This window comes from Musa acuminata, chromosome BXJ2-10 (assembly GCF_036884655.1).
Source record: "Musa acuminata AAA Group cultivar baxijiao chromosome BXJ2-10, Cavendish_Baxijiao_AAA, whole genome shotgun sequence".
In the NCBI taxonomy this organism is placed as follows: domain Eukaryota; kingdom Viridiplantae; phylum Streptophyta; class Magnoliopsida; order Zingiberales; family Musaceae; genus Musa; species Musa acuminata.
Genome location: NC_088347.1, coordinates 32,244,436 through 32,261,182, shown reverse-complemented (window position 1 = coordinate 32,261,182; position 16,747 = coordinate 32,244,436). Strand labels below are relative to the sequence as shown.

Here is a 16,747-nt window from a genome sequence, read left to right as displayed (position 1 = left end):
ACACACCCTTCGACTTGCTCTTCAGCCTGTCAAGGTTCCTCCGATCGGGCTAAGTTGGGCCTAAAGTACGATCGCAGCTTCCATCTCGAAAAGCCAATTGGCGCTACGATACAGATATTACTTGGAAAGCTAACTAGGAACAAATTCAGGAACGCAAAGCCGAGATAAAGAACTCGTCCAAGAAAGAGCAGCGTCCGAATCGTCCACTTCAAGAACCAAGAATCAAAGATTTCACGATATCAAGTAGGAGAGAGAGAGAGAGAGAGAGAGATAGGAACGAAAGCAAGAACGGGAATCCAAGAAACCCACATAGAAAAGGGAGAAAAAACTGACGCGCAAGGAGTTTCGCCCGAGAGAGCCAGGCGACGGGGTTTGGAGACGGCGTCGGCATCTCTCGATACATGTTATGTTATACCCGCTCTCTCTCTCTCTCTCTCTCTTTCAGCCTACACTCGTTCGGACACACGACCTGCCTCTTTCGATGTTTCGTTCACCCTGTCTTGGTTAAAAGGTGGGCATGGGTTTGGGGACGTCTCCCTTCTCTAAACTAGCTTGTTGTACGCGTATTATCCGACGCGCGCACATTTGATTTTAAATATGCCAGAGGCGGCGGCAAAGGTAGTTAGGCATTAAATAATGCGCCGAGGGGATATCACGGGTGACTCGCTCCGTTGGAAGTGCGGAGCCCACTTTGTGACCTTTTTTATTTGACAACAAAACGAAATATACAGCTCCTTCTCCCCTTTTTTTTTTTTTTTAAACAAGAAATCCTTACTTAGTCCAATGAGAAAAATATGTAAAAAATTTTACAGGGAAAAGCAATAGATACCATCAATGCGCATGGCCAAGATGCCATTAGAGAACAAAAAGCAATAGATTATTAAACACCGCATGTGAATGAAGGAATACATGAATCAAACTTATAAAAGGAGGAATACAATTCGTAGAACAACCATGTACTTCAGCTCCCCAAATCATCCTAGTAGAAGATCAATGATAATAATAAATAACCTTGTGTCAGTTGGCGTCAACTATATAGATAGATGTTGATGATCTCTCCCTAGTCACATATTAATACCAAACACGAAACAATTTTATGATCTCCCTAGTCATATACTAGTATTTTTGTTTTTTTTGTTTTTATCACTAGTCATATTAATGAGTTTTCTTTTCCTCGCCCTTTTTCAGATACCTGATGTAACCCATCCGTTTTCTTTATGCCTGCTCCTCGTACCCACATGGTCAAACACCCAGTCCAACATCGACACTCGACAATGAACCAAAGAGAAAAAAAGTAGAGAAATCCGACCGATAACCTCCCCTATGATCAGATGTTCGACCACATGGGCCTAACCCGTTGGGATTTGAGCTGCTTAACATGACTCTCATACACAGGTACGTACCCCCATCATGCTCGAGACACTGATGATGTACGAACGCGAGATGGATCCGATTCATCATACCGTACGTTAACCTGCATGCAGTACGCCCCGGCAAAATGATGGTCTTGCCCATGGACCCAAAGCAAAGCGCTCTCGCTCCATGGAAGCTTTGAAATCGATGCACGCCATTTCAGAAAGAAGAGGGGGAGGGGAATGGGGCGGGTGCGCACCTCAAAAGAAATGAGATCGTCTCGTGAAAGTATCACGACCCTTTCCTCTCTGACCGTCCCCTTCTCCTCTGGGGGCTTTGGGCTTTCGCTTGCTTCTAGGCTGATAAGATTCTCGTGCCATCGACCAAAGCATGACTCCAAGTATATACCAGCCCAGTCAGTGCTCCACAACGACGCCCACTTTTAGTCCACCACTGCTGCCAGTCTCTTCCATCAAGCGAGCAGGCAGGCAGGCACCGTCTGCTCACTGACAGTCCAACCCACTTCCTTCTCTGTAGTCTCTTCAACGCTCCCTTTTTTCCCTTTCCCTTTGGTGTTCTCTTGGCACAGTGCGGAAGCCTCGCCATAAATGTCTCGCCGCCAGCCCTCCTACGGCAAGTCCGTTCTTGGACGCCAGATCAGATGTTGAACAAGAGCGAGAGGAGCGTCGGCTTCAGCCTCGACAGCAATATCCATGCGAAGCCGACGGTCTCTCGAACGTCCGACATCCATTTCGGGGATCAGGAGGAGGATCGCGGACGCAGGGGCTTCTCATCTCGGCTACTCAACAGCGCACGCCTCTCGGCGATACGATTCTTCCGCAAAACGTCGAGGGCCTTAGACTTCATCTCCGGAAGCCGGCGGCAGCCACCGTCCAAGGTTTCTTCCAGCATGACTCCACAGAGGTTCGCTGCTCCTGAAGAGACTCACCTGTCGGAGGCCATCGAAGACTGCATCAAGTTCCTCAACTCCTCGTCGAGGAGGTCGTGCTAGACTCGCCATGCAAACTCCACGATTTACTACAGCTGAACCAGCAATTTTCTGTTTGCTCTTTTATACCACAAAAGTATACCCCCAACCCGCCTTCTCACTCTATAAACAGCAGTTCTACCATTTTGTTCTTCCACGACTCCTGAGTTCTCAATCTCCCAGGAATCGATTACTAACACTGCAGAAAATAACAGTTATTTTTTTTCCTCTTTTATCTTTCAATGTGGAAACTGGAAACAATCAATAAATTGATGACAGAAAAAAAATGAAGCCTGAGAACTTACTCGTTCGATTCCCATTGGCACCATGCATTTAGGCTGTGCCCAAAACTCTACGGTTGCAACTTTTAACTGCTTCAGTGGTCAGGAGCAGATGCACAAAAATTTAGTAATGCTACTGAACCTACTTCCATTATCCAGGAAAGAAAGTGAGAGAGGTTACATACCAGAATTAAGAAGGAGCTTGTCAATGTGAAGGCGGCGCTGTCAAAGGCTGTACAGGAACCAAAGGCTTGTAACACCGACCCTCTGAAGAACTTGGGGGCCCAAGTCCCCCACATGCCAAAAAAGGGATGTAATCCTCGTTTGGCCCCTCCAACCCCACCCCACTTTGGCACCCTGTCAACACATTATCCAAAATCTTTCATTGAAGATGGATGACACATCACAAAAACATCTCAACAAACCGTTCCAATCCACCAGTAGGAGATGTACAAACTTTAGAAATTGAAATTTCACCTTAATAAAGAGTGCTTTATTTTTATATGACTACCTATAGAAGTTCAAGACCATTAAATAACAGGATCATACTAAAGATGGCAACTCAATAATAGACAAAACCTATTTTGATATACAAACTTCAGAAATTAATTTTTTTGTTTGTAAAAATAAGTGATAAAAGGCAAGATTTGAACCCCGGACTTTGCAATAAACTGAAATAAGTAACAGGATTATACTAAAGATGGCAACTCAACAATAGACAAAACCTATTGAATGAAATATAATAAAACTAATGATAGGGACAGAGGCTTTTCGACAGAGGTAAACCAGAGCACTGAAGGCAGATATTTGCACAAATATTGGTTGGAAGAGAGAAAATTTTATCTTCAGTGTTACAAACAATAATAGCTATCTTCATGAGTACTCAAACCACTTTTTAAGTTCTACAGGGTATCAATCGTCAATATCACAGAAGAAATTGCAGACGCAAAGCTTTCCACAATGTTACATATCGATGATTACAAGTCTTAGGACACTGAAATTGATATCTAATGAAATTAAAAGATCCAGTCTTAAGAAAGCATATTCCTAGCCAGGAAAACTATCAATCACATCATGGATATGCAATGAGGAGAACATCAATACACTTGAAATTTGTTCTTTTATCCTCTGAAATACTTTGTTAACATCCCTTTTTTCAAAAAATATTATATGGCAAGTCAAGTAAATCAAGATCTTGAACAGAAGATCATCCAATGCACATATATTCATATTAAAGTTGCGTCATCAAAAAATAGATAACATGACATCAATATCTTTTCTCAATGCACATATCCTGGATTTACAACACAATCATCCCACGACAAAAGGTTGCATGATATAGATGCTCCAGAAATTGGCATAACCAGAACAAGAAGAGATCCAAATGCATCGGATGTAAAGTATGGGTTTTCATAATATTCATAACTCTATCTACAAGCAGAGCAGAGCATCAGGTAGGCCTGTGAATCTCAATGCATTCAAATGAACCTTCCACACAGCACCAATGTAATAAGGGACCAGTGCTGCAGGTGTATATAAGCATAGTTCCAACAAGGTACCAGCATGGCACAGAAGCGTATGCCATGTCAGTACATCATGAATGCTGATGTGTGCAGCATGCAACAAACATGATCAGCACGTAACAATTTTGTTATCCAAAGGGCCTTGCAACATGACAGTTAGTTCCATGATAAACAGCACAGACAACCTTCAAGCATAACCTATAGTATCTGTTTTAAATAACGAATGTGATTTCTGATATCATGCAAAACAGTGTTCCACAATGACATGCAGCCATAACTATACTCGAGTTATAGCTACTTTTTGGCTATGCAAACCTAACATGAGAAGAGAATAGTTTTAGCTGCGTGAGGAACAAACAATAAGTTCATGATGCTGGAAACAACATAATAGCAACAAACTATATTTAAGGAAAAACATGCATTAACAGAAAAATAGGTTGTCTTATTGAGCCTTTAGATTCTCTCTGTTACAGCAGTCCTTGTTCTTCAATCCATTTATTTTATCTCCATGACTAACAGCATTCTCGCGGTTGCATAAGCTTCATCAGCAACTGATAGACCTTCCAATCCATCAGTTGGCCATCAAGAGTATAAGGTCCTTTACAGAATTTACTGCTGAAGAATAAGGACCTAGCTTAAAGGGGCTACTTAGCTTCAGATGAACTAACAAACAAAAATGTCAATTCTCCCCAGCATCGTCCTTGACAACAAGTTTTAAGGTCTGTAGCATGCTACATTTAATGATACAAGTTTCAATGATGATGGTGAATCAACAAAGTCAGGTCGGCAAAGTCATAAACAGTAATGACTAGATGTCCTTTTAGATATGCCTTTTAACCTAACTTCAGACCATAAAGAAAAAAAAAATTGTACTCCATATATCTTCTGCCTTGCTTCTCTTTTATCCACTACCTCTTCCAATATCCTTAATGTTCACTTTGCAGTTTATCATGCATGGATAATTGACAATAGTCACAATACAAGGAGTTTAATTCTTGAATTAAATAAAAAAATGGGCAACTCCAGTGTACCTATGCTGATTGCAATATTTCCTGTATAATTCTCCAATCCTGAATACCAAACATACACTAGAACCCTAAGGTTGGGCTGCAACACATGCAAGTTGGGTTGGATTGGGTTATGGATAAACCCTTCTCCAACCTGCTCGTTAGTTGTAATATGATCTATATCTCACACCACTATATCTCACACCAAACCAAGCTACCACAAAATCCATTTCAACTTTTACCAATCAAGCCGCCAGACTAAGCAAAACCAGCTGTAGTTGTCTTCTAGGTGTACTTAGCCAGAGGTAATCTCTATAAAGTCTGAACCAGCTAATTCAAAGTAAGTTTGTGAAGACCTCAAGAGCCTTTTTCAGGTCAAGGCCAATGGCTTGAACTCTGATGAAAAAGAAATGAAATAATAATTATAGGTCAAGTCTCTTCTTTTTTTTTCCTCACAGAATGGCCTCATTTTTATCAATTGACCTTAGCAATCAGAAATTGTATCCCCCATGACTCGTCATCTGTAAGTAGAATTTTCTAAGAATCCATCAATCAGCCAATGTTAAATAAAAAACAAAGATAGAAGCAATGCTTGTAACATTGATGAGCTCCGTGAATGATTTTGCCACAAGGTTTCAGCGGAAAGTTCTTTGTTGCGAAAAATGAACATCCAAATAACAAGAATTGTTGAGATCCCAAAAGATCTTCTGCAGTAACGAATATAATGCAGGTGTGGACAACAAGCAGATAAAGTTGTCATTTAAAGAAAATGGAATGCCAATTCGATGTGAATTGGTTATTTGACGAAAAAATTCAATAAATATGTGTTATACTCACAAAACTTCGAACTCTTGCTGAAAACTGCGTTAGGTTGCAGCTCCAATCAAGAACCGTAACGTCGAACCCTTGAGCAAAACATACGGCACCGTTGATGGTTGAATCCGATGTTACATTAGTCTAATCGGTAAAAATTTAACTCCTCGTCGGTCTAAGGGCCCTTGAAAGCACTCCAGGGGCGCCATCCATCCTCCTTCGGCTTCCGGGAGTACATATCCTGCAATCCAAGGCGAACGAGAACGCTGAATGATCAACGAAACGACGCGAAGAAAAAAACCCTCACGATAAGAAAAACCGCCGACGGGGAAAAGAACGAGATCGATCGCTGAACGATCAAAGGAACGCCGGGAGGTAGAAACCCTATCGAGCAAAGAAACCGCCGGTATGCCAAGGACGGTCGTCGCTTTTATTGGCCTGTACACATGTACATGTTAGGGCTGTGTCTTTTATCTCATTTTTGTGTTTTGCATCAAAACTATAAACAAGATCGGTTTACAAAATTTGGAGTGATCACTCGTCAAAATAGGTAAAATGATCTTAAAATAACTCAGGTTTTATGTATCATAACCTTTTTTTTTTTATATAGATTATGATTAAAAAAAAAGTATTAATCATCTCAGCACCTCAAAACTTCGTGGGTGGTATCTAGGTGGATAGAAATTTAGGATAGTATTAAGTATTGATTGGATTCACAAGTTTACATGTTAAGTCTATGAAAATTTATCAATACGCTCAACATCTAGTGAGCAGTTATTTACGAAATTACGATATTCTTTTCATGACATCGAAAATGAATGATTTTGTATGGACACTCAATAGCCCTCGTAAGGTGACTGTCACTCCCAATGACCAACTGTGTTAGATTTGGAACTTTTAAACCTATAAATCCGGTATCAAAGAATGAAGTACTCATATAGGATATCCTTGGTGTCTCAAATCTAAGGATCATGTATACCACTAGGACAACAGAATCAGTATATGACAATAAGGTATTATTAACCATCCAACATATTAATGAGCAGATTAATCAGTGAACTCATTCTCCAATAAGCACATGCATTTTAGCTTTAGTGTTTCCACACGAGCAGCTATGAGATCAGTTGTTTTCATTATATTGACGGGTATACAACACACCAATCTCTCCGGTTATCTCGACGTCCCTTTCAAGTAATATGTGAGCAGAATTATTTATGGTCTATGTTTAAAGGTGAATTGGCCTCATTATTATGATCTCATCACGATCTGATTCCTATTGCACAAATCCATTGACATTATAATATATATGCAGATATGCAATAAGTAATACAAAGTGATAAAATATCAAAATATAATAAGCAAAAAAAATGTGTATCATGTCATACGTGTCATTACTCATGTGATTGGTTTACAGGGCATCTATGACTGGCAGAGCTGTACATCCAACAAGAGCCCCTTCGAGATCATTACGAGATAGTAGTCGTCGACTCCTTACACCTTAGAGATTGATTATACTAGGAGTAGTCTGTTAGCATATCATTTTGTAAAGAAATGACACTGAAACATAGATATTATGTGAACTTAGAGAAGGCAACTAAAAAGATAATAAAATGAGCATATTTTGAAAGGTAATCATAGGAGTTTAAAGTTTTACGACCTAGTGTTATTAAAGTTCCAACTAGTATCACTTTAATTCTTTAGACATAAAGTACATAAAGGATTGATGCGTAAGTATAAATGACTTTTCCTAATTATCAGCATAGTAGATAATGTCTATTTCAAGTTGCAACTATCGACGTGACTCAAAATTCATGATGTTTTCCTCGTAAGTAACTTAAAAACATATGATTCAGATCCGTAAAATACTTCCCAAAGTATTCCAACTTGGCTACTCCCCACTAGAGTCTCTTGTGAAAAACGAGTTGAAATTATTTTAATGGATCACAAGACAAAGCTATCTAATGGAGTAGTGCATATCAAATACTTGGAATAGTGAAAAAAGCTTCTCTGAATAGAAGTTACTTAGAAGCTTAACGATGCTTTATAACATGAAGAAACAATCATCAAAGTCTACTAGCAAGCATTTATAAAGGTATCGACAGTTTAAGTGAGAAAAAATTATCATGTATGATCATTGCACACATACAATACCTTTATCAACGAACCATTCATTACTTTTGCTTACTTGTATATATGTTTAGGCAGTGTATTTTATCTCATTGTTATGTGTTTTGCTTGAAAATTATAAGTAAGAATTATTTGCAAGACTATAAAGTGATAGCGCATCAGAATAGGTAAAACTATCTCAGAATAGTTCAATTTTTTTTGCATGTCATAGTCTATTTTCTATAGGTTGTGGTGCAAAGAAAAACGTCAGTCATCTCAACACTCCAAAACTTTAAGGGTGACATTTGAGTGGATGAGAGTTTAGGATAGTATTAGGCATTGATTGGATTCACAAGTTTGCACGTTAAATTTATAGGAACTTGCCAATGTGTTCGACACCCGATGAACAATCGTTTACGAACTTACGATTATTTATTTATTTATTTATTTTAAAAAATACTTCCTCCCTTGCACACCAAATATTTGTTAAATTGGTTATAAAAGTATCTTTTTGACGAAATATTAAGATTTATCCATCATTTATTTTTGAACTAATCAATTTATTCTTTTATAAATCCTTCAAAGTTATAATTAAATTGATCTTTTGAGAACGGATAACATGTAGCTCATAACTTAAATAATCCCAATAAAATCTATGATATTATTATAAAAATACATCGTATCTTAAGACAATTTTAACTAAGCCTATAATATTATCATAAGTACACAAGTCCGTTAAAGAAAGCGAACGTGAACAACAAACCCGCCAGCATGGAAACCGCCCAGGAGTGAAGAGCACGACAAAGCGGAGCGATCAACGGAATGACGCCAAAAAGAACCTACAGCGAGCAAAGAACCCACCGGAGGGCAAAGCGTACGCGAACGACGCCTAGAAGGAACCCTAGCAAGCAAAGAAACCGCCGTGGGGGAAGATCATACCCTCTTGTCCTTGGATCACAGACAAATGGGCAGAGCTCGTCGCCCTGCTATCGATCTCCGGCGGACAGTTGATGGAGGATCGGGTTTTAACGAGGCGACAGGATTAGACTCCGCCGCTGAAGGGACTCCGAACCGGAAGCCACCGGCACCTACCTCTCACAGACCTGATTGATGGTGCTCGTGAGTCCCAATCATTCGCACGCGTGTCGTACGTTGCGTGCCGTTAAAGAGCTCCATCAGCACCTTCACCTGCTCCGTCGTCGGGTTCCAGCGGCCGCACATGGTGCTCGCCATCGTCGCACCGAAGCCCTCTTCCATCTCTCTCCACCTTTTTCTACGAAACCCTACGAGTCCTGAAATCGATAGATCCGAAGGCAGCAACTTGCACAATTGGAAGAGAAGGATCTGGCGGCAGATGTTGAAGCCGATCCAACAGACACTGCCGAGAGTTCGAGTTCGGAGGTCTCTCGGATTCCTAAACGAGCGTCAGAACAACCGGAAACCGATAACTTGGGGAGTTCCCCATGATCGGTTGCCCTCTCTTTGTAGAGAGACACCTCCGGTGGGTCGTCCTCCTCTTTGCCTTCAGCAACTGCAGCTGCGAACGAAGACTTGGGATCTGATGTATAGTGATCAGATGCATGCATTCCAAATTCTCCGACAATATCCAGAGTTAGCTTCACATGGAGAAAGATGATGCATTCTTTTCTCTGTACTAAACCATTGAATAAACATGTACATGGCAAATATACATGACAAAACTGGCATCTATTTGACATGCATATGGAGAGAGATCTTAGCCTAAGGAAACCATTGGTTTCAGTAGTTACCCCAATGCGAGGAAGCTATTGATGAAGATTGTATGTTAGCGAGAGCAAATGCCTTTTCTTGTGCTGCTTTGCTTTCCACGAATGCTCAGTAAGAAAAGAATCAGATTTTGAATCTTCAACTCAAGGTCTCTTTGGATTTGTCTCAGGATATGCAGAACACTAAAGCTCAATCAAGAATCTTCTCCCCAGTCGAAAAGAGGTTCCAGACCACAGTTCCGGCAATGTAGAGTGCTACTGAAACTTTAAACACATCATCCCACGAACCTGCGATTTCTTTGCATGTTAGTATCTGATGAAGAAAATTGCAACAATCACATGCTAGTATGACACTTTTTTCACTGATGGCATTTAGTATAGTGGCACCGCATTCACGGGGGAGAAAATTTATGGAATGGTTAAAATGATAATGTCAAGTCAAACCAACTCTAAGATAGTGATGGATCACTAGGTCAACCGAGTGCAATCATCAGATATATTTGCTCTAAAAGAAATTGTTAATCGTTATCAGAATGTGAAAATTAGTTGCATATGTTACCGACTAGACTATTCTCAGTCTCTGCCTATCTATCTAGGCTGAACAAAGAACATAAGCTGAAGAGAAAACAGTATCTGTTTTAAGTAGACGATATTCAAGAGCACACGAGGAAAATCTCCACAAATTATAAGGAATGGTTAGGCTTTTTGTGGTTTCATACTAATAAAGGAAACATGAACAAACCATGTTGCAGAATGTAGCCTGTAGTTGCCGTCCCAAAGACACCAGCTAAAACCCCGGCTGTGTTTGAAAGACCAAGAAGCACACCCTGCAAAGAGCACTCAAATGTTATCTTCCTTCTTTAGGAGCATATATGACTGACAGAAAAATGAAAAAGCTGTAGAAAAAAACTGGGCAACTTTTGATGGGACTATTAAATCACTTTGATATAAAGGGATATATGTGTGCAAATAATTAGAAATAGTTACAGCATAGCGAGGACCAATATCTTGGTGGTTAGAGTACAGGCCAGATTGTGAAAATGCATCGGTTCCCTGATCAAAATATACAAGTTAATCATATAGAAGTCGAAAACATAGATAAAGGAGAATGGACATGACTACTGCTAACAGGAATATACCTGACTGCAAGCCATGCATAATATTGCCATTGCAGGAGAGTGGACATGACTTAACTGAGTCAAGAAGAAAGCTGGACCAAGGAATCCAATTGATTGCATGATCTGAATAGAAGCAGACTCGTAAACAAAAAGGCAATATTCAGACATAAACAGATGAAAGAAAAATCCATGCACAACTGCAAAACTGTTGATTTTGGCTATTAAGTGATACATCCATGACAATCAAGGCAACATAGTGAGAATTGAGAACCAAACAAAATACTAGTATGAGCTTGTGTAGGTGCATGCGTATGTACATGTGTAGATGTACATTTACCTGGACAAAGTTTTATATGAATGTGCATATAGATGGATTGAATGTTGACTGATAAAGACTGAACTCAATATCAGCAAGGCATTTGTGTTGAGTTTAGGTCATGCCAACTGGCGACATGGTTGCCTTGGTTCAGTGCAGCCTAAAATGAATCTCATGCACCAATCCATGACGAGCAGCGTGTCTTTCCACAACAATATTGATATATCCCCTTACCATGAAATTTAAAACATTGTGCAGAAGTACTTGTGTTTGTCTGAAGCATAATCACTGTGTTGGAGAAAGGTTAAGTCAGAATGTGTAACATTATATGATCTATCACTTCTAAGAGTGACCTTAGGAGTTGACAATAATGATCTAACAACTTCAACGACCGAAATCAAGGAAAAACAGATAACTATTATGGACTATAGATCCAAATGTGCATTAGCCAGAACTCAAAGAAAAATGTATTTCTAGGATTTTGTGGCATCTTAATCATTTGAAACACACAATCAAGCTTGCTTCACATATATTAACATATATCAATAGAAAATTTGATTGTTATTTTTACATGTACCCATAATATGCCAAGAAGGCCTTGTAGATAACTCGTCCTCGAATCTTAGGGGAGCTATGGCTCCTCCTTTAGCCTAAGGAATAATAGATCATGTAGTAGAAAGACTGGTCTTAGGAAAATATCTATAAACCATCATTTCCTTGACTTTTATGGTCTAAGAAGACTTCTCCTAAGTGTTATTCTTAACACAAGAAACTTTTGCGATCGGGCAATTAAAATGTCCATGAGTAATTGATATATCTATTGGCTCATAGAGACCATAATTGCACTTAAGTAGAACAGGCTAACGAAATTGATACACATTTCTTTTAAAATAAATCAAATCATATAAGTATTGCTGGAAAAATCATTTAATAACATATAATAAATCTTCCTGTCATAAAAAAGATGCTTTCTCATGAAATTTCCACTGTAAAAGCCAAAAGAACCCATACTTTGCGAACAATTGTCACTGACAATCCTTTACTGACAAGTGTATCTGCGATCCATCCACCAACATTTGCAGAAACTGCCATTGTAAGCCAGGGAAGAATGCACAACAGACCAGAATCTGTGAGGTTGAACTTCAAAACCTATATAAAGCAGGTTAAATATAATTTCATCAATATCTTGATATTCTAACAAAACTCATAGTAACATTCTGAAATAAAATGCTTAAAGGTGATTAGATGATTATGTCATTTCTATACTCCTTAAAAAGATTAAATTCTTCAATTTGCAAATGATTGAAAGCTTTCTAAGAACAACAGTACTAAGAAATATGGAAGCAGCACAAACTAGAGACTGACGACATAATCAGAAATTAGGATTCAAGTTGCCATGAAAAGATTAAAAAGCATGTTCACTTAAGAGCAGAAATCATGCCAAATTACTAGATAATCTACCTGATTGTAGTACGTTGGCATCCAAGTAAGAAGAATAAATGTTCCCCAGTTGTGGCAGAAGTGGGAAGTTATAAGAGCCCAAACTGGTGGTTTTGATAAGATCAATCTCCATGGTATTGTCTTTACAGGTTCCTTTAGTACATTATCACTGACAATAAGCTTCTTTTCATCAGGGCTAATTTCAGGATCTTCAATAGGAGAACTGTATGCCTGATTATACAGGTGACGATATAAATTAGGCAACATTCAATGGACATACTAACTGCAACTTAAGGGATGAACAAGCCGCTTCAAAAGGCTGATTACTAAAAGTTACTACTAATAATGAAGACAAAAGGAAATGGATCTTTTAAAAAATAAAACTGCCGTTAGTAGCACAAGCCACCAACAGCCATGTTGCATCATATATACCTTACTTAGCCATACTGTAAGCCAAACACTTCCAAGAGAACCGAAGGAATAGAAGACAGAAGGCCAACCAAACTTATGTATCAACAAAGGTGAAAAGGCCAATCCAGTTACTGATCCAAGGTACATCCCACTATATACCAGTGCTAATGATCTGCTCCTCTCTGCTACTGGAATCCACCTTGAAAGAATATTATTCATAGCAGGCATGGCAACCCCCTGGCAAAAGCCAACTGTATCAACTTGAGCCAAACATATAAAGTAAAGAGGCCAAAAAAATTGGGAGAGATGGAGTCAGAAGGCAGCAATGCGAAGCATCATTTATTTTAGGAAACTAAAATAGGAATTTTGCTATTATTTGGTTATTTAAATCTTACCTCACCAATTCCCATGAAAGCACGTACAACAAGAAGGAAAGGCAATCCAGCCTTTGCTGCAATAGGTGTAAGAGCCGTGGCAATAGACCACCAAACAACCCCAAACCCCAAGACAAGTTTACCACCAACAATGTCTGCCCATATACCTCCTGCGATCTATATAAACCAGCAAATATAATGGAGTGACAGATTCAAATAAATTCCGCACCAACAAATGCAAAGGGGGCATGCATGCACACACACAAGCTTCCTATCCAACAGTTGATTTTAAGTTTGTGAAATCGTGTTGGCAGCAAAATCACTAAATGAGTAGAAGATATATCTATGAACTATCACCTAAAATATACAAAAAAATTTGATCTTTTCAGTGATAATTTAGAGATAAGATGTTCCAAAGGGAAGTATCTGATGCACATCTAAGAAGCATCTTTGACATGAATGCAACAAGCAATTTTGGTATCCATGCTTCATAACCTTAAACTTAATCCTCTCAAGCCATTTAACTGACATCATGTGCAAATTGTGTAACAGCAACTTGAATACAGTAAAATAGCATCACAAGTTTGATCTAGATTATGTTACATTGTATGAACAATGGTAAATCAGCATCAAAGAGAATTAGACATAGGTGTGTCAAAGAAAAGGTCTGACCCATAACAATAATCAACTATACACTTAGAGAACATTTATCCAAGGGCTGCCTACTTTGCATGGACCAAATACCTCTCTAAACTGAGTAGGAAAAGACAAAAGGGTGTAGCAAAACTATATTGAATTTCACCTTCAAAATATACTAGTATTAAATATTTTTTGGATATAAAATAAAAATTTGTGATGTTTGTTAACTGAAACTATAAGAACATGGAAATGAGTATTAATGTTACATTGACATGGAGGTTCTTCGTCACGATTTGATATGTAGAAAATGTTTGCTCTAAATGAAATCAGATGGCTTATGAAGTTTTAATAATCAAATCCACCTGTTTTAGTTTACTTCTTAATTTGTAAGCTGGTCAAGTTCATATTTTTTAATAACCGGTTGAAGAAATGAATAGTAGTTGAATTGAATCTGAAACCCCCAAAACACTATTTCACCCAAAGCTTAAAACTTTGCAACGTAACGTATGAAACCAAATTCTCATTCTTGTAAATCAAATTCATAGTTATCGAATTCTCATTCTTGTAAATCAAATTATAGTTACCATATAAAAAGCCAAAGATTCAGGCTCATAAAACAATGGATCAAAAGCAACAAAAAGATGTTCTCAGAGTATGCAAGCTCAAACTCAAAATTACATGATGATGCAAGTGGTTCACCACCAACCTGGGTGAGTAGGTAGCCCCAGAAAAAGGATGATTGGATCAATCCTACAGTAGCAGGATTCCAGTTGAATTCTGCTGACATAGGGAGAATCGCAATGCTCATATTTACCTGTCAAATTGAAATCAATCATATAAAACATCCCATCACATTATCCGATATGCATATTTCACATTTTCTAAATCATGTAATGATCAACAAATCTTATAAATACTAATTCTCAAATTTGAGCACAAACATGACATTAGTATGAAATTAACTTAAGCCCCTTTTTTTTCTTGTTTTAAATCTTCATAGAGGTGATGGGAACCTAATTCTGTGTACCCTGTTGGAGATCATAAAATAAGATCCAGAGATAATAAGAAAGCAGCCCCCTCTATATGAAGTGAATGTACTGATATAGGCTAAAAAATAATCACAACCCCATTCTATACTCATTAATAACAAATGTACTTTATGCAGTGTGTATAAAACCTTTTCCAGAATTGCCATCATCCATCAGAATGGATGATTCGTGTTACAAGGAGTCTGTTAAAAAAATATTATGAAGGTTCAGATTGACCAATGAAGCATGAAAGGCTGTATATGAGACTCCCAAATTGAAGTATGAATATGTACATTTGAAGGCTATAAAAAAATTTCATGAAGGTATATCGGGTTCAACCACAGATTAAACTCCGATCTTTAATAACTGAAAGATTGTTAAATATGTAGTTAAAACCTTGTGGATGCAAATCTTCACATTGAAGCATTCATAGATTCAAATCATCGCACTAGCTAGAGCATGCTACAAATTTCACCCTGCCTCTAGCTCCCTCTTTACGTCTACACCTCACCATTCTAGGCATTTTACTCTCTTCCATGCTGGTACACCTCCAGTTTATATTTGTAGACAAGAACACTTATCATTACAACTGGCACAATAAATTTTTGTGAGATAGTAACTCGGAACTAAAATGAGAAAAAGAGCATTTCATATTTAAAATTCACTGATGTCTCTTTGTTTTTTGCCTACCGGTATATGCACACATGATGTAACTACAAGAATCAAACAGTGGAGAGCATGTATCCCACGGAAAATAAAGCAAGCAAGAGAGGAACGACACTCACGCGGTCCATGTTGCAGAGCAAGAACGCCGAGAAGCAGAGGATCACGATCACCCATCTCTTGGGGAACGTCTCCAATCCTGCTCCCACAGCGCCCAACCATCCGTCCCCTTCCTCCTCCTCCTCCTCCCTCGGCCGCAGAGCCGGAGAAACCAACTCTCTCCGGACGACCTTGGGGAACCCGATCGAGTCCGGGACCGAGTCCGGCACGTCGAACGCCTCCGGCTTCAGGTCAGCGCCTCCGCCGCCGGCTCGGGCTCCCGCGGCAGCCCACCGCAGGCGGCACGGGGTACCGGAACGCCAGGGGCCGCCCCAGCCCAAGCGGTGCGTGCCTCTTCCCTGGGAGGCCTCCCCGTTCCGGATCGGGGGCCTGGGGCGTGTGCTCTTCGGACGCGGCAGTAGATCCGAGGGTAGAGGACAGGAGAGTGGCAGGAGATAAGCTCCCGCGGGGCTCATGGCGTCCAACACCGAAGTCGCGAGATCTCAGGTGATATTTCTGGCCGTGCTTATAAGCTGCAGCATCCGAACCTGTAGAGTGGGAGAGGAGAACGAGTGGTTTATTTATGATTGTAGGATGGGAATTGCATCATCACCGTCCAACCGCCCACTGATGGTGAGAACTGCGGATCGGACGATCCTGATGACGGTGAGCGGAACAGTTCGGGTAATATCTCTTTATGCGTTCGTTGCGAGCCATCAAATATTCTCAGCGCCAGTTTTGGCCATGTGGTCTCTACAGTAAGCACACGAGACTCGATGGCGACTCCATGGGCCGGGCTCAAACTAGACGGGCCCGTAAACGGATTGGATCCGATAACTCGAT

The 16,747-nt window shown here is 39.6% G+C and overlaps 1 protein-coding gene and 1 long non-coding RNA gene across 3 annotated transcripts; both read right to left on the bottom strand.

Moving 5' to 3' along the window:
• Positions 1 to 855: 855 nt before the first annotated feature.
• Positions 856 to 6,434, bottom strand: LOC103968960 (uncharacterized). 2 transcript variants are annotated; one of them, XR_001975727.2, is made up of 4 exons: positions 5,990 to 6,434; positions 2,808 to 2,979; positions 2,647 to 2,715; positions 856 to 2,540 (listed from the first exon to the last, which is right to left on the bottom strand). It is a non-coding gene; the product is annotated as an uncharacterized LOC103968960 (long non-coding RNA). The 2 variants fall into 2 exon arrangements; XR_670527.3 differs by having other exon boundaries at positions 2,647 to 2,712; positions 5,990 to 6,433.
• Positions 6,435 to 9,694: 3,260 nt separating this feature from the next.
• On the bottom strand, positions 9,695 to 16,460 carry LOC103968958 (probable anion transporter 1, chloroplastic). Its single transcript, XM_009382334.3, has 10 exons — positions 15,928 to 16,460; positions 14,821 to 14,928; positions 13,497 to 13,652; positions 13,123 to 13,338; positions 12,712 to 12,921; positions 12,262 to 12,399; positions 10,956 to 11,057; positions 10,804 to 10,869; positions 10,559 to 10,643; positions 9,695 to 10,104 (listed from the first exon to the last, which is right to left on the bottom strand). The coding sequence occupies exons 1-10, from the start codon at positions 16,378 to 16,380 to the stop codon at positions 10,007 to 10,009; spliced, it is 1,632 nt and encodes a 543-aa protein (XP_009380609.2). The 5' UTR covers positions 16,381 to 16,460; the 3' UTR covers positions 9,695 to 10,006.
• Positions 16,461 to 16,747: the final 287 nt, after the last annotated feature.

What these genes read in the sequence shown, in the direction of transcription:
- LOC103968958 (XM_009382334.3), bottom strand. Translation starts at nt 16,380, where the DNA reads ATGAGCCCCGCGGGAGCTTATCTCCTGCCACTCTCCTGTCCTCTACCC. An exon ending in TGCTCTGCAACATGGACCGC is followed by an intron (nt 14,929 to 15,927) that starts GTGAGTGTCGTT and finishes TCAATTTGACAG; the next exon opens with GTAAATATGAGCATTGCGAT. An exon ending in AGGCTACATTCTGCAACATG is followed by an intron (nt 10,105 to 10,558) that starts GTTTGTTCATGT and finishes AAGAAATCGCAG; the next exon opens with GTTCGTGGGATGATGTGTTT.